The 24719-nt window shown below is 44.7% G+C and overlaps 1 protein-coding gene and 1 long non-coding RNA gene across 3 annotated transcripts; one reads left to right on the top strand and one right to left on the bottom strand.

Moving 5' to 3' along the window:
• The first annotated feature begins 4649 nt into the window (after positions 1-4649).
• On the top strand, positions 4650-20468 carry LOC118302765. The gene is made up of 4 exons (XR_004790632.2): positions 4650-5610; positions 8095-8198; positions 19004-19100; positions 20313-20468. It is a non-coding gene; the product is annotated as an uncharacterized LOC118302765 (long non-coding RNA).
• Positions 16998-22972, bottom strand: LOC118302763 (COUP transcription factor 2-like). 2 transcript variants are annotated; one of them, XM_035629188.2, is made up of 3 exons: positions 21930-22972; positions 20335-20859; positions 16998-18230 (listed from the first exon to the last, which is right to left on the bottom strand). In XM_035629188.2, the coding sequence occupies exons 1-3, from the start codon at positions 22468-22470 to the stop codon at positions 17956-17958; spliced, it is 1341 nt and encodes a 446-aa protein (XP_035485081.1). In that variant the 5' UTR covers positions 22471-22972; the 3' UTR covers positions 16998-17955. The 2 variants fall into 2 exon arrangements, with proteins under 2 accessions (XP_035485081.1, XP_035485082.1); XM_035629189.2 differs by having other exon boundaries at positions 21963-22972.
• Between the last annotated feature and the right edge of the window lie 1747 nt (positions 22973-24719).

Genomic DNA, 24719 nt, shown 5'->3' with positions numbered 1-24719 from the left:
TGGGCTCAGCCGCATTAACGATTTCTTCGTTTCATTTCAAATATCTGCAGCCCCTAAAAAACATCAAGATACATTTTTAAAACTTAAAGATGTCCATGCATTGCTGGTTCTCATCAACATTCCCTGGACGCAATATGTTCTCTCGTCTCATGGAAATATGAACTCTAATTTGTCGGATTTTAATTATCATTCATTTAATTATCACATGTAAACCCTACCCGCACCTCCCTTGAATCCTGGCCTCATATAAAGTGTAAAGATGAATTGTGAAAAGAATGTGTTTTCTCTCAAATGCCCCCCCACCCGACCGCCCACCCACCCCTCTCTCAATCTCATCAGCCTCTGTGATTAAGGTTTGGCATTGGGGATTGTGCTGTCTTTTTGGAGAGATATTTCAGCTGCATTTCTGACACTCTGAAAGGAGAGGAAGATAAAGGAGGCGTCGGGGAAAAAACTCCTTCCCGTTGTGTGAGTCCTAGAGAGGGCCTTGAACCCTGCCATTCACGCCTTTCTCTCCATCAGCTGAGTCTAATTGCCAGAGAGGACAGGAGACCCCGGGCCCGATCGTTCCTTATCCTCTTTAGCGCTTTCAGGCGAGTGAAAGGCGAGCTTCTGCTTTTGATCTTTTCTCTGATTCGCTTTTTCTTCTCTGTCATCCCTACCATCCTCTCCTCAGGAGTGACACCAGCTCCTTTCACCGCCTGCCCCCGTCTCCATCTGCCCAAAATAATGACCAAGGCCCAGGCATTATTAAACAGAGGTGGAGAAGGGAGGTCAGCACCGGGAGAGGGAGAGGGAGGTCTGGATGGGGACTCCAAACTCGTCTAAGGAGGGGTGCCCCCATTTTCAAATCTACTCCGTAGCCTCCCTGTGTTCCCCTAGATCCATCCCTTAAAGTTTTCATGGCCTTAGCCTGCAGAAAGCCCATTCTTTTAACAGACCGAGACGTGGAGGCTCGTCCTTTCCCAGAGGCACTGCTACAATAAGACCCCGGGCTGTGTGAGACAATGGGGCCTGTGTGATCTCTCAGCCAGACTCGGGATGAGACGATGCCTTGCTTGCCAGTCCCATGGGAGGGTGGACCCAGTGGTCATTGTTGACAGCTAATGGACAGCATCTTTCCACCGGCAGCCCCCCCCCCCAGCAGACTGTGTCATTTTAGGTTGCTTAATAACAACACTCGGACTGGACCCACGGAGGAATCCTAACAGGAACAGCAGTTTGTTTGCAGATGAAAATCATTTCCCCCTTACAAATCTGAAAAGCCAACACTGGGGGGTTATTGGATGAATGCAGCCAGTGAGCAAAGGCAGCATTCAGAGAGGGGGAAATTCAATATAGCTCATGAAAAGAGAAACCGGTCATGTGTCTGAAAAGAACCCAGAATAAGAATCACCTCATTCAGCAGGAACAATGAAATTACAGGCGTTTGTTTTTCGTACGAGCGGAGCCCGAGACATTCTGACAGCTAATCATCGCGCGGGACACGCTGACACACACAGAGTGTCGGACGAGGCGAGACATCGGGGCAGAAGAGACTCAACATATCACTGTGCAATTACGCTTTTCAGCGCATATAGCAAATGGTAAACGCAGACATTGTGCTTGGAGTGAGTCAGATCAGTTTAAGAGATGACGTAACCGCTGTCATCCGTCTGACGGCTGCTCTAGTTTCCCATCGGGATCAAGTGCATGTCGTTTTTTTTGGGAACCTACAGGGACACGCACTGTGGCTGGGCCTGTGTGGTCGTCCTTGACACTGACGGCCTCAGCAATGTCTCTGGAGGGCGAATGTGTGACATCAGGCCCACTTTCAATATATATATCTCGTCAAATTTGTACGAGGGCCCAGCACTGTCTGTGGTAACTGAGCAGTGGTCTGGCCACATGGTTGATTTCATCCTCTGCGTGAAATAACAATGCTTCTTTCATCTACTCTGAGCAGAAATATGGCGTGTCAACAATTTAACATCTGTTCCTATATTTCCATTTCACCTTTTCTGGTGGTCTGAGAGAGAGAGAGAGAGACTTTTCAAAATAACAAGTAAAACTCCTAAAAGTAATTGTCCAAATGCCTCATGCAGACCATGAATGCAGGGAATTGTGAGTGTTATACTGTTAAATTTAATATTAATGCTTTCATGGATAAATATCGTTTTGCTGTTGTAGTCGATTATAGATGATTTTAAGTGTTCTATAACCGGTTGTGTCGTTTTACTCATAACAATGCACCTTGTGCTCATATCTTTTCTAAAATCTTCATTTCTGAAGTCACGAGTGATTTGGAGCTGAAATCTGATCAAATGTTCACTGAAATACAGAAAATTCAAAATGTAGGTAATAACATTCATAATAACAATTCCTGTGGAGTTGCCATTTTAGAGGATGTGGCCCTGTCATATCTACAGAATATTATTCCACAACTTACAGTAAAAAAAAAACACAAAAACAACCTGATTAAAGGTTGAGTGTGAGCTTAGTCTGTGTTAACAGTTCCTTTATACAAAGGCCGGCCAAAAAAAATTATTAGTCTCATCTGCTGTCTGTTGGAGTTGTATTATTTTCTTTGCATGTTGTGCTTTTTGTTTTCCCCTTTTATTTATTTATTGAATGGGCAGTATGTAATAGTAGTAGCAGCAGCAGTGGTAGTAGTTTTAGTAGTAGTAGTAGTATTGAGTGGCTCAGGCTAGAGTGTGATGGATCCTGGAGTGCGGGCGGAGGAGGGGGACAGGAGATGTAGGGTGGGAGGAAAAGGGCAGAGTGTTAGGTCAGGCTGATAGAGATGTCAGCACTGCTTCAGTAATCTCGTGACGCCTAAGAGAGCGGAGAAGGGGGGAGAAAAAAAAAAGCAGGGAGGGAGCAGGGCGGCTGAAAGACCAGCGGCTTGGTGACAGCAGAAACCAGGACCACCCCAACAACAGCAGCAGGGGATGCTGGGAGGGAGGGAGGGAGGAGGGTGGGGGGCTTAGGGTAGAGAAGCCGCGGGAGAAAGTTGATCTTCAGTTACACATTATAGCAGATAGTTAACCCTCCTCTTTTCAGCATTGTGTTGGGGGGGAGAGAGAGAGAGAGGGGGAGAGAGAGAGAGAGAGAGAGAGAGAGAGAGGTGGTGAGTCAGTCAGCATCACAGTGGAGGATTTAAGCCTTGTCCACCTCATTTAACATTTTCCAGCAGGCTGGAGCTTTTCCCTGTAGCGCCCGAATGCAATGTACCTAATGAACACCATGCCAGTCAGGGCTCGACAGGAGATTAAGAATAAGGAAAATGGATTTTTAGGACAACAATAAAGACCTTGCGTGTGTACGCCCTCTCCCGAGTTTTGATTTGCTCAACATCCAAATCTGACATGGGAATATATTTCATTAGGTTGATAGTTTTTTGTGTTTTTTAAATTCAGCTTTCCTCTAGTCGACACACACACACACACACATACACACACACACGCACATCGAATCTATGGACAGAAAACAACAGCGTGTCGTCGTGTATTTGGCTGTGAAAGTGGATCTTTTGGAGTCCAGTCCAGTGTGTAATGGGCGACCCAGTGATGAAACGGGATTCAGGTGGTGGATTGATATGTGTTGTGAAATGTCCCCCCCCCGTCCGCTGGCTGGCTGCAGCCCAGACATCGCCTTCCGCTCGCTCCGGCTCTAAAGTGTGATCCGCGGTGTTTGGCCTTTTGTCCGGGACAATTAGGTTCACCATTAACAAAAGCTCTCTTCTGTTATTGTTCATATCAATTAGAGGTGGACGGTAATTTGAGCTGATGGTGGAGACAGTGCTGAGAGGCTCGGTGGTCGGTGGTGGTGTGTATGGGGGAGGGTTAATGTCACAATGAAGTCCGGCTCTATTCCTCTGTGTTCGCCTCTTTTGTCGGACGTGTCGAGACCGACACTTGAGCATGTGTCCTGATTCAGGGGCCACATCCATCCTAAAAAAAAGCATTTTAGCTCTGTGATTGAGTTGAAGAATGATCCACCCATTGGATCCTCCGTTGTTCGGGAAGAGAAGGACACCCTCTGTAGCGGCATGCGAAGCCTGGTCGCGCCACTGTAGGTCTTTAAACGCAGCCTCAGAAGGATGCAGCCCCTGGGGGAAAAAAACGTGCCATCTTTAAAAAGCACCGGTGCATTGGCACTGCTATAAACAGCGATCCATGTGTTTCAACACAGGGCAGTGGCCAACAGAATTAGATCGAATCCATATTCCTGCGAGATAACTCTGTAATGTATGATAGGGATGTCCCGATCCGTTATTCCATATCAGTATTGGTGCAATATTGGCCAAAATGACTGGATTGGATATCGGTAGAATTCAGAAGTAAAATCCGATACACTACAGTAAATAAATGCCTATTTACATATCTACTAACCCTTGAACGACATTCTGGCATCATATTTTTATGTTCATTTATTATTTTTTAATTAACAGTTTACAGTTCAATTAGTTTTTTGCTTGTTTGAACGGTGCTGACCATAAAACATTCTGCCAAAAGTTCTGTGAGAAATAAAAAGGCAGTATTCAATAAGTCAGTCATGTTGCTGGGGTGTCTTCCTTTAGGGGAGTTGATTATTCGTCTTACAGTTGAGTATGAGGTTTTAGATGGCTAGGTTAACAAAGTGCATCCTGAACAATGCATTATTGATATTTTATTTTACGAGTGGGGAAGAGATTGTATCAGATTCGTATCAGATTCGGTATCGGCAGATACTAAAGGTTGGAGGATCGGAATCCGATCGGACACGGAAAAGTGGTATCGTCCCATCCCTAGTGTTTAAAGTAGAGGTGTTTGGAGCCTATCAAACAGAACTGGTCTCAGGTTATCAGGATGTCTGCTTCTTATTGTATCGTCTGTTTCCACTGTTTTCTAATTTGCAAAGAATCTTATTGTACAAAACATCCAGGTTTGTCATCGTAAGTGCGATTACAGTCCAAAGTTGATGACGGTCCAAAATGAAAGTTGCCTGTCGTGGGTTTGTGCGCCCTCAGCAGCTGTCGTATGTGCACAAGCCAAAGGTGATGACGCTCCACTGTGTAACACCACTGCACGGCCCGGAGTGGAGCCAATGTTTGTGGTTACAACATTTCCGACAGAGTGATACATCCCTTTTCTTGCGATTCATGCCACGTCACTCTCATTGTCATGTCTGTCATTTATGCCTCTAAACTTTATAGTTTCAACCAAGATCTTAGGTGTTTGAATCAACAATTTTAGTTAAAAAAAATTAATGTGTGCACAATTTATCAAACTGCAGCTTGTTTCAATGTAGCCAATGTATTCATTTCCCATCACATTTTCGGCTAAATATAACTATCACATACAGGACTTTTTAATAATCAGTATCAAAGGACTTGGATCTATGTGTTTGTAGTAATTATTTTGTGATCATGGAGATGGAGGCTAAAATAACTGTGGTCAAGGTCAAATTTCCAGAGTTGTAAATTCCTGCTCTGTGGGCCTATGAACTGCTGTGCAGTGTGTTTTTGCGTCAGCTCACTCTTCAGACTCATGGACGTGCTCAACAAACCGGACCCACTGGATCGAGGGCACAGGTCTGGTTGCGGAAGTGAGAAGGGACGCGATGAATCCTGAAAGTTCTTCGGCCGACGTAAGTAAATTACAAATGAACGATTTCAGCCTAGTAAATAACTAGAATTAGGATATCATGCTTTTCATTAACATCTACCTATTGAAAGGTAGTTTAATTTTTAGCATTATTAATTCACTTACACCATCATTTGATGTCTTTTTTTTTTTATTTACATAGACCTTAAGCTTAATAATAAATAGTTGTTTCAAGGGCCTGGTCCTTTTATTGCATTGTAATTGGTGTTAAGTCTAGTGTCTAACTGTGAAAAAAAAAAAATGACCCAAAAAAGTTTTCAGCTTCTGAGTGTGGCCCCAACAACATTTATCAAGCAGATATCTAAGTGTACGTGTCCAGAGAACATGATCACACTGCAAAATTTCACAGTGACTTAGTGTGTCAACTTTTTTGTAAACTCAGAGCTTCGTTCATCTTAATTATAACGATGTCGTTTGTGCAGATCTTAGCGAGTAAATAGGTTTTGGGTTTTTTAAATGAGAAGGGGGGTCCCTCCATCCCTGGATGGGAATTATAGCCTTGACTTGGATTTTTTTTTTAAACTTTTTTAGACCAGGACCTGCAAGAACGTGCCAGCTCCGAAGCAGACCATTGGTCAAAAGTGCAGTGCTAATTTCACTCTCAGTGATTCCTATGGTGAGAGTTGTCCCACTGCTACAGTACGTGGCATGAATAACCCCTCATACGTGAGCAGCAGTCCAGTGCTGAGGCCTCCTCCTGCCCCCTCCCTCGTCTCTTTTTGGAGCTGCACCACCGAGGGCTGCAGGATGCCCCGTCAGTGGCACGGCTCGGATAATGAGTTATTGATATGAAAGGATGCTGAGTGCCCCGCGTGTATTTGCAATGCCAGCTGTTTACTACCCAGAGCTTTGCTAATGTGATTACCTGTAGATGGCCTGTGCACAGAGGTTGCCCTGCGCTGTTTATGCATCATATTCTTCCCATCATCCTTTTTTTCTTTTTACAATCGACACTGCTTAAAGGAAAAGTGCCTCACACGTAGAACACCCTTAATAAAAAAGAAGAAGACGGTTTACCATCAAAAACCTAGTTCAAACTTAAAGCTCATGCTCATGCTTGTTTTTATTAATATCTGTGCGTGGTTTCTTTGCCACAGTTCCTCGTGCGCAGGCCGACAAAATTTGGAAACCTTTTGTTTTAACTTAGATGGTGCACTGACTGTAGACTGGCGTGAATGTACTACAATTAGCTTTTCCTTTTCAAGTTAGGCTCGCGAAACACATCTTTTATGAACATTATGATAGATATTTACACGTGGTTTACAAATGTGCAACACATCCGCCTGATGTTCTGTCGAACCCCTAACCCTTCCCACGATAGCCGGTTGACATCCTCGCACGTCGAGATGAAAAACATTTCTAACCGGGCCAAAGAAATAATTCAAAAGGGGGCTTGAGAGGGAGGGAAGGGGGCTGCTAGATTTCCAGCATGTCCACATATGACAGTCCTTCGCCCAGGGCTGGCCGACGTGGCGACATTGTGCGCCTGTCATGGCTGCCCTTCAAACAGCAGATGAAGCTGTCAGCGGGACGATGACTTTATTCTGACAGCCGCTCCGCCCTCTCTCTTCAGAGCAACCGCAAATAAATATGTCGGGCTTCAAAGCTGCCAAGCCAGACGCTGGACAGTGGGTCAGGGGGCCAAACGCGGAGCAAAAGCATTCCCTTCCCCTCGTAACCTGTTCTCAATGAGCCTGGTCACCTCACCGGGGGCATCCATTCAGCGTGAGCCATCCAGAGGGCCCGGGGGCCCCAGATCTCACTCACACGGCCCGCCTGGGGGAATTCTGTGAGCCCTTCTCTCTCTCTCTCTCTCTCTCTCTCTCTCTCTCTCCCCCTCTCTCTCTACATCCCCATATGACAGCCATCACTATATCTCTCCCTCTCTCTCTCTCTCTTGTCTGTGCTTCTCTCTGTTTGCCGCATTGGAGAGCCAAAAATATCCTTTGCAGAGAGAAGTTTCAAATACACTGAAGAGTTCAAGCCAGTTATGACAGAATATGATTCAGTCTGACGAGGATGTAATGAATACCCCCCCCCCCCCCCCCCCCCCGACTCGCCTTGACAATAAATACAGTATTTATTCATAAAGTTCATCATGCAGCTCACAGAGAGGCCCTGGCTCGTCTGCTGCTGTGCGAACGGAGCTGATGGATCATCTGCAGAGTGAGATCCTCTGAGCTGTGCAATGCACACGATCCAGAAGCGCGTGGATAAAAACCCCAAAAAGAGCCATCCATTTTTTCTCTACTGTCTAATGAGGGGTTCTCAGAGTGACGAACACGTGGTGAATGATCTGCAACGTTTTTCGCATAAAAAAATTCAACTCTTATCCAACTCGTGGAGGGAAAAAAAAAGAAGCTTCTGTGTGGTATCAGGATACTGAGGAGGGGAAACACACAGAATCCGATCACAGAAGCATCATGTTATCTTCACTGAGGTCACATTGTTGTTTTTTTCTACACAGAATGAGGACTGTGGATTGTGTCGCTCCACTGTTAGGAAGGAAATCTCTCAATGGTCGGCACAAAGGGGAGGACCTTTGACGGCAGCCGCACTCTTGGAGAAAATGTGAGTCAGTCATCAAACTCTTCTTGAGCTGCATCGTATCAAAGTAGAGATTACTGCTAATGTTTCCCACAAAATCCACCATGTACACACAGTTAAACTTTTACTGACAATCTGTAATTTTCAGTTGGTGTTTGACATTACATTATATTACCCATCAACAATGAAGTGCATATTCTATGAGCTTATTGATATGATCCATATTGGCCCCTCGTATGTGTGGGGCAATGTGTCCTGTGCAGTGTGTCACCATGCATGTTAGTATGTGAAAAAAAACAACAAAAAAAAACACCCTGATGAAGAAACGTTTATGAGAGATTTCAGGCTTTTGATTCACAGCCGCAAATACATGCCCCCCCTCCCTCCCCCCTGAACGAGTGCGATCGACCCCCCAACCCCGTTCCCCTCACTGTGTTGGGTCGGCCATGTCATATTCCGTTTTTAATGCCTATTGTTTCCCCTGAAATACATTCCTCCACACACCCAGAGGCCACCAAGTGAAGCCTCTCTGTGAAGTGTGAGGTATGTGAAGCTCAACTACTCAAAACACTGGTTGAAAAAAAGATCCAGAAAACATTGGAGGCCAAATTCAGTTCAAATCTTTTTTCCTCCCATACCTAAAAAAAAAACAAAAAACTTTTTTATTGTCTGCATGTGACAGAAACAACACTGTGAGAATTGTGTCGAGAATAAAGGACATATTTCACACCCCGACCTCCGCTAGAGCCATAAAAAGCAGAATCCAGACTACTTTTCTTACTTAAAATGTTGGTATCTTACAGATGATAAAGAGCAAAAAAACAAACAATTCTGTCTGTGAAAGGTAAAAACAAATCCTGGAACCCACCATTTAAGTACATTTCACTTAGTCTGTTGTTAAATAACAGATTACTGCCTCCCTATTACATAATGCGTTTAAAGGGAGAGACTCTCTTGGCACGCAACCCAGTGCAAAACTGACGCTAGATTTGGGGTTAATCGCCCCCCCCCCCAATTGTTTGACACCATAGCATTTAAAGTTCAAAGGTCAAGGTCACGAGACCTCAAAAAAACACATTTCTGTGCATAACTCAAGAGTGAATATGCTAATTAGGACAAAAATAGATGTAATACCCTTCTAAATAAATTCCATCCAAGTCTTCTCCACATACATCAGACGAGTCTGGACGGACGTGGTGGTGAACTGCAGCTCGGCCGGTTGGCGGAGGTGTAAAGCCGCGAGGCGCTTAGTGTAGCGTAGAAAGCACCAGAGATCATCTGAGGCTGCAGCAGTTTATCGTCACGGATTTTGCAACATTCAAGCTGTTTTATTGTTTCTTTTTCACATTTCTCAGAAGAGTTGCATACTGCACAATATTTCCATTCACTTTCAGATGAACAAATTTACCGCATGCTGCTCGCCCCGCCCCCACCCCATACGTCTCAGCACATAAAACAGTCCAATCAAACCACACAAAAGTTTCGAATTGATTGATCAAATTTGACGCATTGGAGTTCATTTACGCATCGACCGCAGTCATCCGGTGTCCTCCGTGGCGAGACTACAAACAACCAGTAGTCAGGGGATCAGTAAAGTCAGAGGTCACAGCACACGGACAATATTCCCTGTGAACCATGAATGATCATAGATGACTCCAAGTGCCGAGGAGGAAATCGGAGACTCTCCGTCTTTATTCGGATAAGGAACAATGCTGCGCCGTGGGCAGCAGCACAACACAGCAGAGAAACGTACACTGGGGTTCCCCCGTGTTATCAGTGCATCGACACGTCTCCCTGGGCTTAACAATGACCTCAGGAATCGGGGCCCCCCGAGTCACTGAGATGTTTATCTGATCGTCTCGTGTCACGTTCAGAGTTCCCCCCTCGGTCCTCACAGGTCACTGTGACATTAGCTGACAAAAAGGGTGCTTTAACCTGTTTCACGTACTTTAAAAAAATACATGTAAAAGTAAATGAATAAATAGAAATCGTTCCAACCGTACACAAAATAGGTGGATAAAGCAGTGCAAACATTTTACTCAAGACCATACATTTGTATTTAGATGTGTTGTTTATCGATTGGCACTGTAGTGTGACATTATCACTGACACACTCGGGACATTGTCCACACAAAAGTGTGTGTGTGTGTGCGCGCGCGTGTGTGTGTGCTATGTGTGTGTGTGTGTGTGTGTTTAATCAATGACTTTCCTAATAGTTTCTCATAGACATTTTGCTGTTCTCAATACTATTTCATCATAGTGGTGTAATCTGTCCTATGAGGTCCTATCTGTGTCCAAATACCAACCTATGAAGTATGTGTGTCTTATGTCTATTTTATGTCAAGAGACAGGAAAAATATTGGTCCCAATCTGTTTTATTGGCTTTTAGTGCGACTGTTGTTCATTATGAGGTGATTATTTCCACAATGGCCGCTGCGAGGCATTTAACACGGGATTCCCGTGGGTCGCATCTGTCAACGTCCTTTCAGAAACACACATCACAGATCAGGAGGCGGGACTTTGAAGAGCCGTCGGTGCCCTCAACGGTTCATCCTGGGTCACATACTGTTCGTCCGACTTCGCCATGCCGCCTGACTTATTTTTTGTTGACATGTTTGTCTTCATCCCAGTATGATCCCCCCCCCCCCCCCCCCCCCCCCCCCCTTAAACCCCAGTAGCCTTTTCAGGGAGAAAAAAAAAAAGTCCAAACAGGAAGATTTGCATCTTAATAGATCTTAGCAACAGCAGAGGCCCTCTCGTCACTGCTCCTTTTCAGTGTCGCATGAGCTGCTGCAACAGTACGTATTAAAGAACACACCAAAAAAAAAAAGAAAAACGATTTTGCACGGGCTCAAAAAATCTATTGTGCCCTCGTTTAGATTAATACCCATTCCAGGAAGCTTGTTTGGATCGTGTTGTAAAAACAGATCACTGATAGCAATGTATTAGTGAAGGGGGATTAGTATGACTTTCGCCCTGCTTTCTGTCCACAATAAAGCTTTAATCTAGGCTCTGACTGGGAGGCCGGGCTGCCGGTGGGGGCCGGGCCGGGCCAATGAGCAGCCGCGGTGTCGGTTGCATGTCCCCGCCCCTGCATGGGTGTCTCCTGTGGTGGTGGTGGCGGCGGTGCTGCTCCCGCCGTGGCCGTGCCTGGCAGCAGACTGCAGTGGCAGACGCTCCCCTGGGATTCCACCTGTCAGCCGCAGACGCACTAATCGACAGGCCTCGTATAAACTGAACTCACAGCCACCTCCCTGTCAGATCTTCATCGTCTCATTGGTCCGACAGGTTCCCCCTGCCCGTCCGCCCCACCCTCCTCTTATCCAGCAGCCCAAGCTCCGCCCACGCACCAGCCGGCACGAAGCACAGCGAACATCAAGCCTGCTGCGCCCCAAACCAGATTCATTCTCTCATCGAACGAAAAGAAGAAAAGAAAACTGGTTTGATTTGGGGTTTGAGAAAATAACCCCAAATCTACTGTGCGGCTCCTTAAAAAAACAACACCAAAAAAAACACCCCCTCCTTTTCAGCTTTAATGTGATGGAGGTGGGCTTTAATGTTCACTGGTAATTGGACAGGAGAGGGAGGAGGAGGAGGAGGAGGAGGAGGAAGGGTCATGGTCAGGTTTCTCATGGAGGTTATTCTGCATCTGTCTCTTAGCAACGACAGACCACTTTTTTTGTACAGTCCTTGAGTTGATTGGTCCCACTCCCCTCCCCCCCATCACCCCACCCCCACTGCTGAAATATTTTTTTCTTTTTGCGAGGGGGTTCCTCAGCAGACAGGCTTTTTCACATATCCACTGCTTTTAAGATTTTGTTTCCATGAGCGTCAGATGGGCTCGCTGAGGCGTGGCACAATCGTTGGAGCAGAGCCCGCCTGACTGTACATTTTGCAGCATTCAAGTGAGAAAATTGACAGAGAACACCCAGTTTAAAGCAAAGCTCAATTAAAAAAAAAGATAAGGGCATTTTGTTAGTGGCCAATTGAGGTCAATGTTCCTTTAAAGCTCATTAATAATCATCAGGTTTTTGGGGATTTGGGGATAAATAACATCAATTGTAGTTGACTGTTTGGGATTCTGGTGGCGCGATGCGCCCAGCTCATCCCTCCTGAACTACTCACCACCGTCGTGGCACCCCTTCACTTCAGCCAGTGTCAGGGAAAGGGCAGCCCTAGGGTCAAAGGTCAGTGGAGAGAGCCAGGGGAACCTCTTGATTCACACTGCCAGCTCGGAGACATCGGAGCGGCGTGATGTCAGTCCGACGCACGGAACGGGATTAGAAGGGCAATATGGGGACAAGGAAAAGAAATAAAGGGAGAGAGGGAGAGGCCATGTCCTCCTTTTCCCAGCAGCTTAAATGTTCCCATAGATAGATGGACGGACGCTCTGCACCCGCACGCACACACACACACACACACACACACACACGCACACACACACGTATGAAGATAATAGAAGGGTGACAGAATTGAGTTTGACCGCACCTTATTCACAGAAAAAAAGACAAAAATGTAAAAAATGTAAAAAAAAAAGAATTGTCAGTGGCTGCAATTGCAAGTGCGGCCACTGATCACCTGTAGGAGATGAAGATAGATGTCTGGTGTTGAACAGAGGCTTTTGAACCCGCAGGCCCGTTTGATGGCCGCCTGCTCCCGGACAGATGGAGCCTTCATGTCACCTGAGTGCTCTTGATGCTCCCGCACTTCCGGAGTCTGACAAGGACGATAAGTCACCCGGGGACGTCCGAGCAGCGATTTAATGTGGCGGATTACACTCTGTGACGTTTGGTTAAAAAAACTACCAAATAAATAATAATAATAATAATAATAATAATAATGCGATGAAAGACTTAACTCGAAGTGTATTCGAGAGAGGTCGATTCTCGTTGTTTTTCGCTCCAGTCCAATGTTCAAGTTGAACCAGTGTGATCGTGAACAACTGTTCCTGAACCGGACACATGTTTGTCACCTCCACATTCTTCACAATAAGAGCACAAAACACCGATGAATAAATGCAAGCACATGCAGGATCGTATACGATAATAATGAAATACTAAAGAACGTATCATAAACACGCGTCGTTGGAAATATTAAAGGTGGCGTGGGAAAAAAATACAGTGAAATAGGATTAGGTGTTTCCCCCTTTAGGCCCGAGCGGGAAATAATATTTAGCCTATATATATTTTATTAAATTGTATATTTTCCTCCTCCTCTGAAACTAACGCCTGTTCATATAATCCTTCATTCACACCGTGGAGCTTTGCCAAGATGTGTTTTTCACGATAGAAACTTTACAAGAAATTTTAAAAAACTGTGACCTCAACAAAATATATCAGTTTTGAAAAAAAGGATATAAATAATTGAAATAAAAAATAAAAACGTTGTATTTTAACCAGCAGCCCTGCCAAAGCCTCGTGGATGAAGAATTAAGCTTTTTACCAAATTTGAACCGGAACTGGAGGTTCATTATTGTTTTAATGTTTACTCTGAAAAGATGTAATATTAATAAAGTTAACATTGCAACTCCTATCACTATGCACATCTCTAAAATCTATCAGAGATACGGTATAGCTCCGAGTTCAAGTTATTAACTATGACGCCCGTAATAATTACCTTCTAACTTTTTTAATATATATATATATACATTTCAAGTTAGAGGCACACTAAATTGATGAACGGTAGAGCAGTGACGAAACCTATATATCAAATAGATTACTAAATGAATATAAATAAATTAAAAACGGGAACCCCACGAGTAAAAGGGGAAACGGACGAGGCGGATTTTCCTCATCTTTAAATTGTTTAGTGAAACCGAGACAACAAACTCTCTCTAGTTTTTTTCTTTCTTTTCCGGCTTTTCACGACTGCAAAGCTTATTTCCCTTTACGACATGGTAACGCACACTATAGCTGAGCTGAGTAAAGCTGTATTTTTATTCTGAATTTTCTTATATGAAAAGACACTCGACCGATATTATTTAAGATATTCAAATATTCTTCATTAGAACAAGACAAAACAGGATATAAATAAATAAATACCTTCCATAATGCATATATACAGTGTGTGTGTGTGTGTGTGTGTGTGTGTGTGTGTGCGTGTGCGAGAGAGTGCTGACATTAAGGGTTGTTATTATTATCACTATAGATTTCAGAGTGATTGACAACTGTTGGTTCATAACATGTCACTGAAACGATCAGCATGGTGCGTCACTTTACAACTAATTTACAGTAGAGTCCGAGCATTTGTTTTATTCATATCACATAGCGAATTGCACAATATAATAATTAATGACTGATTTTAAAGGCTAAAATATCAGGAGGGTGAAACAATAATAAAAAAGCCACGTGATTTATTTAATACAATACGATATTACCACGACAACTTCACGTAGGCCCGTGCATAATTATCACCATGGCAATATTTTACGTCATGCTATTAATTTTTTCTTCACTCCTGTAATATAGATTTTCTTGAAAAACATGTTTTTTAAAAATCACGTTGATTGGTTTTTTTTAACAGTTTTCCTTTTTTTTACCTAAGCGTCCACATCTTGAAACTTCTGTATTTGTGGTATTTCTCCTGGTCAATGAAAATCATAAATAAACACAATCAAACACACACACACACACACACACACACACACACACACACACACACACATTTAAGGGACATTATCAGATATTGTTGCTCCATTGTTCTCATTAGAATTATTTTATTTATATAATTATATCACTGCAATTACAAAAAACATTATAAGTATGATTTTTTTATTAACACTCAAACACTTCTAAACGTTCGAATGCGTTTAACTCCTACGGACTTGACTCATGGAGGACTCTTGAGTTGAATGGTGAGTCCTCGTTTGACTTTATGAATATGAATATTCCCAAAGAAAAGAAGAAGGGGACGAAAAAAAAACGTCAGCGCGATATCATTGGCCGCACGTTCTCTCGTGAAAGCCGATTGGCTGAGAGCGACCCGCGCTGCTGCGTGCCCACTGATCCCTCCGCAGGCCGCACGGACGCAGTTGACCGCGGGGCCGCTGACGTCATCGCAGCAGACGCCAATGAACGCGCGCGCTTTTCCTCATCCTGTCTCTGCACGCCGGTCTGAACCGATGTCCCTCCATCACATCGGCCCACATGCACTCGCCCCTCGACGGTCCCCTCCGTTTGGACCGGTGTGCCGTGCGTGGGAGAGCGCCACGCTGTCGTGTGTTGGCCCTTCGGCTCCCGGGGAACCGCGGGGCCGTGGAGCGGCCCGCCTCGCCCTCCTCAGGGTAAACTGTAGTGACAGAGCGCCGAGGGGCCCCTCATTAGCTCCCTGTCCGCTAAGAAGCAAAGAAGCTGCTCTAATCCCCTCTCGTCCCTCAATCTGGCAACACAGACACGATTCGAATTCCATTTTTCATGCAGCTCTCTTCTCCTATGCAGAGTTTAACCACCTTTTGTGAGTCAAAGGAATCCCTAATGGTAAAAAAAACAAAACAAGTGTTTGTTAAGAAGTGTTAAGTCAGTGAGAAGTTGTTGTACAACTGGTTTAACTTCAGTGGAAATACACTTTTAAAGGGACAGGATATAATCTAATGCTTTTATTTTGACACTGCGTGCTAGATTTCTACTGTATCACTGTGTTTGTAGTGATATGTGTCTGGTCAAATAATTGATCCAGTGGTCCACTTATTGTCCGACAGAATATGTTTTTCGCAATCCCTTTTAAAGATCCAAAACCCTGCACCAGCAGGACAAAATGAAAGTACATGTCTTCTCACGAAGAGCCAACAGTCCTGTTCATGTGTGTTTCACAAAAGTTTCATGTTTCAGTGGGTCAACTGCCCGATCAAGCCCGTTGTAGCGTTACAGCTGGAGACAAGTTAAATTTTTGCTGGCAGGCGGTCCTCAAATAAGCCAAATTCAAATAAACCCTGACACACATATTAAGCCTCTCAATGGAAAGCAATTAGTTCGATTAAAATGTCTGATTAGTGACAACATTACAGTCAGAGACCGGCTCCGGAGCACCAGACAGCTACATATGAGTGACTTTCATTTTCTTAGACTTGGCTCCACCACACACACACACACACACACACACACACACACACACACACACACACACACACACATTTGTGTGCTTAGTGGCACACATGTATAAACACATGTAAACAACATGTTTTCTGGTGGGAGGGGGCGATCATAAACAAGACACAACTGAAATGGCAAAATAAACCAAATACACTTTTTATTTATAAATCTTGAGTTATAATTTAATACGGTACCAATATGTTAACCAATATGCTTTCACAGTACAGTAACAGAGTGGTTTTAAAAAGAAGTAAACACAAATGAACACATTCATACACGCACGCACACACACACACACACACAGACGCATGCACGCACGCACACACACACACACACGCATATACAAACACATTTTCAATTCAGCAATACCCTGCAGTGGTCTATTGTGCCATTCAGCGGCCTGGGCTCATAAACGCATGAATTCTAATGACATAGATTTTAGATACTTGACCTGGGAAGCTTGTGTACAGTTCATTTTATCCCGTCAGCACACGGCAACAGGCCCAGTGCTCATAAAATCTCTCTCAGACAGTCAGTGTAAAAGACCTGGAAACATTAAATGTATTTCGAAGTGTGTGGTAATGCATCAGTCATTAATCCATTAGAGTAATGTCATTACTTTTCACTGCAACAATTTTTTAACACCCCTAAATATGAAAATATCCCATTAATGTATGGCTAGCAAACATTCAACCCCCCCCCCCCCCCCCCCCCCCCTCCCTCTTATCTATCGTAGCCATATTAAGCCTCGTCATCAACTCTCTGTTTGGACGAGAAATAAGAAGAGTTTCTGATGATTCGAAGGAGAAAGAAAACTTTTTGAAATATCATTTTTAGTAGGAATGGAAGAAATAATTCATACGCCTAGAAAAGTTTTGGCGAAGATATTTCCCCGGAAATGTTAAGTAATGATATTACCTATAAGCAATGATTAACAAGTAATGCATTACTTGATCCATAACACTGATCATGAGGTGTGCACTCTCCAATGTAACTAACACGGAGCATTTATCTCACCTTTCTCTCGGTGCACAAACGAGCAAATGGGTAAAAGTCTCGGTTTCAAACACTTGTCATAAATCTTTCTGAAATGTTCCTTTAGTCCAAAGTGCCATGTCTGGAAGGTATGAAACAAACAAACAAAAGAAGAAAAAAAAAAAGACTGACACGAGACGATCCCTGCAGTTTTCTTACTAGCTGGGGCGAAAATACATAAGACATTAAAAACGGGAGCCAGAACATAATTTACAAGCACGATAAATATACACACATGGGTCGAATAAATACTGTTTATCACCCCAAAAACCCCACAGACTGTGCGTGGTCACCGCACTGTAAAAAAATGTCCATCATAGCCAGTCATTTCATCTCTAGAAATATTCTTTATTCTCTTCAAAACAAATAAAAAAAATTCTGCCAGTGGGGTCGGATCATTCCTCGTCAAAATGGTTAATTTGTTTCAGGGATGTTTTTTAGAAACGTGTTGGAATGCATCGCAGCATTAGGCAGATCACTCCGCTGGGTATATCAAGAAAATGTCAAAACTAAATTTAAAAAAAATTAACATTTCTGTAACTATCTCACTTGACTGGCAGTTGTCCCCCCTCCCCTTGTTCGAATCAACATATTTTTAAGCTGCAGCAGCTGAAATGACCTCTCCTCCGCTTAGCAGCGCCGCCGCAGCCTCCTCCTCCTCTATTGGATGGACATGTAAGGCCAGTTGAAGCTGCTGCCGGACAGCAGCATGTCCCTTATCAGGGTCTCGATGGGGGTCTTCCCCACCAGACGGACGAAGAAAAGCTGCTCTATGACAGAAGAGGAGACGGTGCGCAGGGAAGGCAAGCGCAGCAGCAGCTTCCCGAACCTGTTGGGCTGGTTGGGATACTGGCTCCTCACATACTCCTCTAGAGCGCACTGGGACTTCTCCTGCAGACCCTCCACGTGGGCCACATCCGAAAGACCACACGCATCTACGAGACAGGGGAGCACAGCGGCGGGACGGACGGCAGAAAGAAGGAGAAGTGGTCAAAGGCCAGTGGTTTTCGCAAGGCATTGGAAGAAAAAAAAATCACTAGTGTCTATTCTAGACAGTTTCTTCACCAACCATGGGTTAGAGACTACAACACACAGCAGCAGAGGAAAGACAGGAAGGAATCAGTGGGGCATTTAGAGTTTCATGAAAACTGGGTGGACCACGATGATCGCGAAAACAAAAAACACCAGAAACAAGAGTTTGTGGGAGTGGGTTTATAACATCTCTGAATAAGATGTTAAAGGAAAAGGCGGACTTCTGAGCGGCTTAAGCAGTGTGTACATTATAAAAAACTACATTATAAAAAACTATCCAAAGCATCCACAGACAGTTGTCCTGTCACTGAGATCAATTGATATCCCATCCCATCTGCTGCCATCGGGGATCAAAGTTGGCGCCATTGCTCCCGTCCAAAAAAAAGAAATATAGAAAAGGAAACAATACAATACGGATGTATCAATAGCCAATGCAGACAGAGCATTGATTGGGTTCCTTTGTGTAGTATTTGTACACACAGCAGAGCGCATGTTTGCACTGTAGTGTGCTGCAGGCCGGATGGCGGCAGGGGTTAAAGAACGGCTACTGTGTCCTAGTTTAAGGACACGTGTTCAGCCGTGCTCATGGGGACTGAAATAGACCTATGTAGGAGAGCTGCTTCTTTTCTTTTTCTTTTTTTTTTTAACTCTGCCGCTATTTGTCTTTTGGATCCAGATGCATCAAACATTCAGACTGACTGAACAGGCTTCGGAATAACTAACATGCATTTTCGGCAATGCAGTCTTCAGTTATTACAGTCAAATCCAGAGAGGTAACTATTAAACATATAATGGATACGTGAATGTATCGATTTGCATTTGAGTAATTTGTTTAGTTCATGTTTAAAGCAATTTCTTTTTTTTTATTATCCTATTTACTTCCTTTAGTTCACTATTTGACAAATGAATTAATTGCAAAATTTAATAATAATCATCTTTGAATTCTATTTGATAAAGCGCTTTGTTGCTTCACATAAAAGACTCATCAGCAGCGGAATACAGTATTAGATGCTGTCAAAAGCTAAATGGTCCAATTTTCATTTGCATACTGGATGATTCACTGAAGCTGTTTTTATATTTATTATTGGCTGCAGGGATTTGGGGACAGTCTCATTCACAGCTCCTAAATGTTATGGTAAAAAAATACACGTTATAATATTCCTACATTGTACTATGGTCATACAAGTTAAAAAATGACATTATATGAAGAAAATACATTTTCAATTCAAAAAAGGAAAACAAAATATATCTTTTTGTTTTTATTATGATTTCTTACATATTTATTTTCCTCCAAATAATGCTCCCGGAGGTCAGATCACGTTTGGATTTATATTTTAAAAAATATATCACATTCATTTCTTTATTTTGCTTATACATATTTCTTTTCTGTAAATTAAGGAAAAAGCTGATTAAAAGTTTGCCCTAATATTAACAGCCCAAAGGGTACATTTATTTATTTTTACAGGTGGGGGACATTTCAGGGAATATTCAATTTGAAAATACACATCCTGTGGGGCATTGGGTTTCCCTTAAAAACAAATGCTTTAAATCATCTTTTAATGTCACTGATTCAGTGTTCAGACCATCATCATTATTAAAATATTTATTTTCCGAAAATATCTTATGCTTGACTGAACTGTAGACGAAATTTGATTTATTTATTTTAGACGGGACGGTTTCAGTTCGGAACGTAAATCTACACGTTGCCGGCGCGCCTGATGCAGCAAGACGTAAACATTTACTATATGTTGATATATATATTATTTTTCTTTTTTAACATATATTTTTTTGCTTTGTCCAGGTTGGTGGCTGTGTGACTGGATGCCATTTCATTTTCATCATCATCACACGACGCTGCCCACGCGTGCAGCGTCCTGTGACCTCCGCCTCGGGCCTCCATGTCTGCATGTACAGTAGATATGTGTGTGTGTGTATATATATATATATATATATGTGTGTGTGTGTGTGTGTGTGTGTGTGTGTAGGACAGTAGGACAGAGGGGTTACCTGTGGTGAACAGCACGATGGCCTTGATGCAGCTGTACTCCGCCGAGTCCACGTGCAGCACCTTGAGCTTCTCCACCTGCTCCTGGAAGACCCGGATGTGGTCCATGAAGGCCACCACCCGGTCCGCGGACATCGGCGACGCGTGGAGGCCGGCGGCGGCCAGCAGCGGGGCGACGTGCACGGGCATGGAGCACTGCGCGGCGTTCAGCACGAACAGTTCGCTCCAGGTGAGGCGCAGCAGGGCCACCTGGTCCGGCACCTGCAGGTCCGGGAAGAAGGGGATGTTGCGCGCCCACTCCACGGCGCTGAAGAGCATGCGGGCCGCCAGCTCGCAGATGTTCTCTATGCCCATGATGTTGTTGCTCTGCAGACACTGCGAGCCGAACCTGGAGGTCGGGTAGGGCTCGGCCCGCAGCAGGAGGGAGATGTAGCCCGACAGGTAGGAGTGGCACTGGAGAGGGTCTCCGTTCGTCAGCGCAAACTGGCCGTGGTACGACTGCGTCGGGATCCTGCCTCTCTGGACAGCTGCGAGGGGGCAGAGACACAGAGGAGATGTCAGGGCGAGATGGAAAGGAGATTTGAAAAGCAACACAGATGGAAAACAGAAATGGTTCAATGCAAGAAACATCTTTAAAGCAAGAGACACGACACACACACACACACACACACACACACACACACACACACACATCAGTACAGTATATATACTGTATATATATTTGTTTTTTAACGGATCTTATTTGATATATATCACATTTGTGTTTTTAAGTCAAGCCCGTTAACTGTGGGCCCGATTCACTTTCTGTCAAGTCAACGAGTAGCAGCAGCCTGTAGTGGGTGCGTGCACGTCGTGTGATCTTAATCACCGTATTTTCCTCAGCGGGGAAATTTGGATGTAAAGTTTTTTGTGGAGTGCAAATTAAAAAAGAAAGAGTTTCTTATATAACTCTCGAATGTCACGCTCGGCTGTTTGGTGGGCTAGAGAGTGGGAGCCACGTTTGGGCATGCGCGACCTGCATACTTAATGAACACACACACACACACACCGCTGCCGACGTCACTCACTTGAAGTGCAGCGATTTGAACGAGAGAGAGAGAGAGATAAAATAAGTGGAATAACGAAGTGAAATGTCGACGCTCCGGGGTCGCACCGGAACATTGTGACGTGTCTTTGAACGCATCTCCGGGCGGTTTCAGACTTGACGCAATGGCCGCGCGCGCGACGGACACAGCGTGCGAACGGCAACAAATAATACACTTTACATTGCGGGATGCTCGCTGCGGCACAGTCATCTCCGGGATGTCGACATCCACCCGCGCGTCCACGTCAAATAGCATCATTATCATTAATATTGGAAATATGAATCTCTACGGACTAGAGACAAAGGCAAACCCGACTGGTGTCCAGATCGGAAATGATGGAGACACAGGGCTAGGCTATAGAAATGTAGCATGCACACAAGCAGAGTTAGTGGGGGCAGACATATCAACAACAAAAAAACACGAAAAAAAATGATGTGGACAAACATGGAGTGTCGTGTGACCTGGCCCGTGTCGTGTGGTGCTGGATATGGCTGTTGTGATGTGGCATATACCCATAGCAACAAGAGGAGGATGCCAGCGCGTACCTTCCCTCCTCATGCCGACTTTGAGGCATTTCTTCAGGCGGCAGTACTGGCACTGGTTGCGGTGGTGCTGGTCCACGGGACAGTTCCTGCTGGCCCGGCAGGTGTAGGTCAGGTTCCTCCTGACGCTGCGCTTGAAGAAGCTCTTACATCCCTCGCACGTGAACTGTCCGTAGTGCTTGCCGCTGGACTTGTCCCCGCACACGATGCACTCGATCTGCTGGCTCTGCTGTTTGTCCATGGACGAGGAGGAGGAGGATGAGGACGAGGTGGTGATGTTGTTGTTGTTGTTGGTGGTGGTCGCGGCGGCGGCGCTGGAAGGGTTGGGCGGCGGTGCGCCCTGGGGTGCCGCCACCGCCGCCGCCGGGGGTATTTCCAAAGAGGACGCCGGGTTCATGTGTCCCGTCAGCTCGCCGGGCAGAGACAGGGGTCCCACCTGGGACACCGGAGACGAGAGGGTCCCCTGGACGTCCCCGACGCCCTCGGTGCTTCTCCACGCCACCATAGCCATATCGACCGTCACCAGAACTTTACGCGCCCAACTGTTCTATCTTTTTTTTCCGCAAAAATTAACGCACGGGATTTGTCGGCGCGAACTACTCAAACACGTTCATTGAAACCGCGGCATTGTGCGACGAAATGATATACAAGTCACGGGCTGGAGATGTGAAGAGAGCTCATATAAGATAACGGTAATAAAGAAAGGATCACGCGCGACTTCACGGGCAAAGAAGGGTCAGTCACCGGGAAAACAGCTTCGGCGCGGGGCAAATCCAAAAAGAAAGCCTCTTTCAGAGCGAGGGAATGCGCTGTAACATCCACCGAGGGAAACATAAAGACGCAGCGCTGAGCCAAAATCCACGAGGGGCAGCGACGGTATCCCAGAAAAATATGAAATCGGATCCTCTCTGTCCGGCGTGTCCAGCTTTAATGAGGATAACGTGCGAGCGGATCCTCCGTCAGTGATGGAGTCGCCGAACCAGGCTTTCCAGACGCTGCCTGCTCCCCCGATCAGTCAGAAGTTACATTAGAGAGGGGGGGGGGGGGGGGGGGGGGGAGAGAGAGAGAGAGAGAGAGAGAGAGAGAGGATGATGCTTTGCTCCGGGACGGATGAGGAGAGTGGTGCGTCAATACGTCACGGCTGTGATTTGGTGACGTCTCTGTTTGGGGCGGGGTTAACGCCAGGAGGAGCTGGTCTGGGAGCAGCGACATGGGGCCTCAGTTGGATGCCTGTCGGTACACCCTGGCCTGCAGTGTGTGTGTGTGTGTGTGTGTGTGTGTGTGTGTGTGTGTGTGTGTGTGTGTGTGTGTGTGTGTGTGTGTGTGTGGCTGGCTGTTATTCTGTCAAACATCTGTCACAGCCTACCTCGCCCGCCCTGACATAGCATACTTGAACTCTCACTATTATATGGGGGAGTTTCACAGAAACAAAAAGCAGCAGATCCTAACTGCAGTAATTTGATGCCACCTAGTGCCATCAGGAAATTACACATACATTTTGTATATAGCCCAGCTTGACCCACATTGTGGTGTGCTTTTAAAATTTATTTTTTACATCATTTCATGGGGTTGCCATTATAATATTTTCAGAAACTGGTGCATCATTAACTGACCGAAATCCTTTGCTAATAGAATGAGTAAAAAATGTACATTTGTCATTGTTGTTTGTGTTTGAGACAATGTTTTTTCTTTTAATTATAAAGATGTAATCTCGACACATTTTCCAAATGTTCACTTTTGTATGCATCAAATGCAATTTGCAATCACCTTTCACACGTCTACAGTGTGCAGGTGTAAAAAGTCACGAGAGAATGATTTCTCTCAGAATTAAAATAGATGTTACCTCTGATTGATATGCAATTAAAATAATGAATTAATATTATAAATATGATGTAAATAATATTCAAATTTACCAATGTGAGACAACTTTTTGTAGCCTATTTTGCGTTATTGATTTTCATGCCTGCCTTTTACTGTAGTGTTAAAAAAAAACTTTCTATATCTTTAATCAAAGACATACTTTCCCATGTAAAACACAAGTACAAAGAAATGATTGCTTCTCCCTGGGTCATTTGTCTAAAGTCAATACGAAATCTATAGTCTGATCTTATCCACCCCATTCCTTCACACCAACTCTCAACCCACACTGGACTGGTTGGACACACATTATGTTTTTGTCTTCCTGGTTTTAAGATTTAAAACGAGTGTTACATTGAGCATAATCAGCACGTCTTATATCACATTTAACGCATGTTTAATAATACACACAATGCAACAGTGCAGCACCAACATACACCTGCAAACGACTCTACATCACATGCGATTGCGCCTAGAAATGGAACAATCTTATTTGCACTTATTATAAGAGTGACACTGTGTGCGTTGGCTCTCGATATGTTTCTGCACCAGTGTCACTGTCCCTGCTTTTGTTTTCCCGTGATTGAACGTGGAAGCCTTTCAGCTGCAACTCACTGCTTGGTGGACACGTCTGCCCGGGCCGTTCCACTGTTGACTCACGCTCCGCGAGGCCGGCGGCTGAGTGCGCCGGCGCGTTCTTCCAGACGGCCGGCGCTCGCAGTCACCCAGCGACTGCTCACACACACAAAACAAGCTGCGCTCTGCCCCGCGAACATAAACACAAGGCTGACGTCCAGGACCAATGGCCAGTGGAAGGTCAAGGCTAAAGTGTTCACCACACTGGGTAGGGATGATTCATTCCCCCGCAGTTGAATTCACTGAGCTGTTCCATCGTGTGACAAG

This window comes from Scophthalmus maximus, chromosome 4, assembly GCF_022379125.1.
Source record: "Scophthalmus maximus strain ysfricsl-2021 chromosome 4, ASM2237912v1, whole genome shotgun sequence".
NCBI classification, from domain to species: Eukaryota; Metazoa; Chordata; class Actinopteri; order Pleuronectiformes; family Scophthalmidae; genus Scophthalmus; species Scophthalmus maximus.
This window is presented reverse-complemented; position numbering and strand designations above follow the sequence as displayed.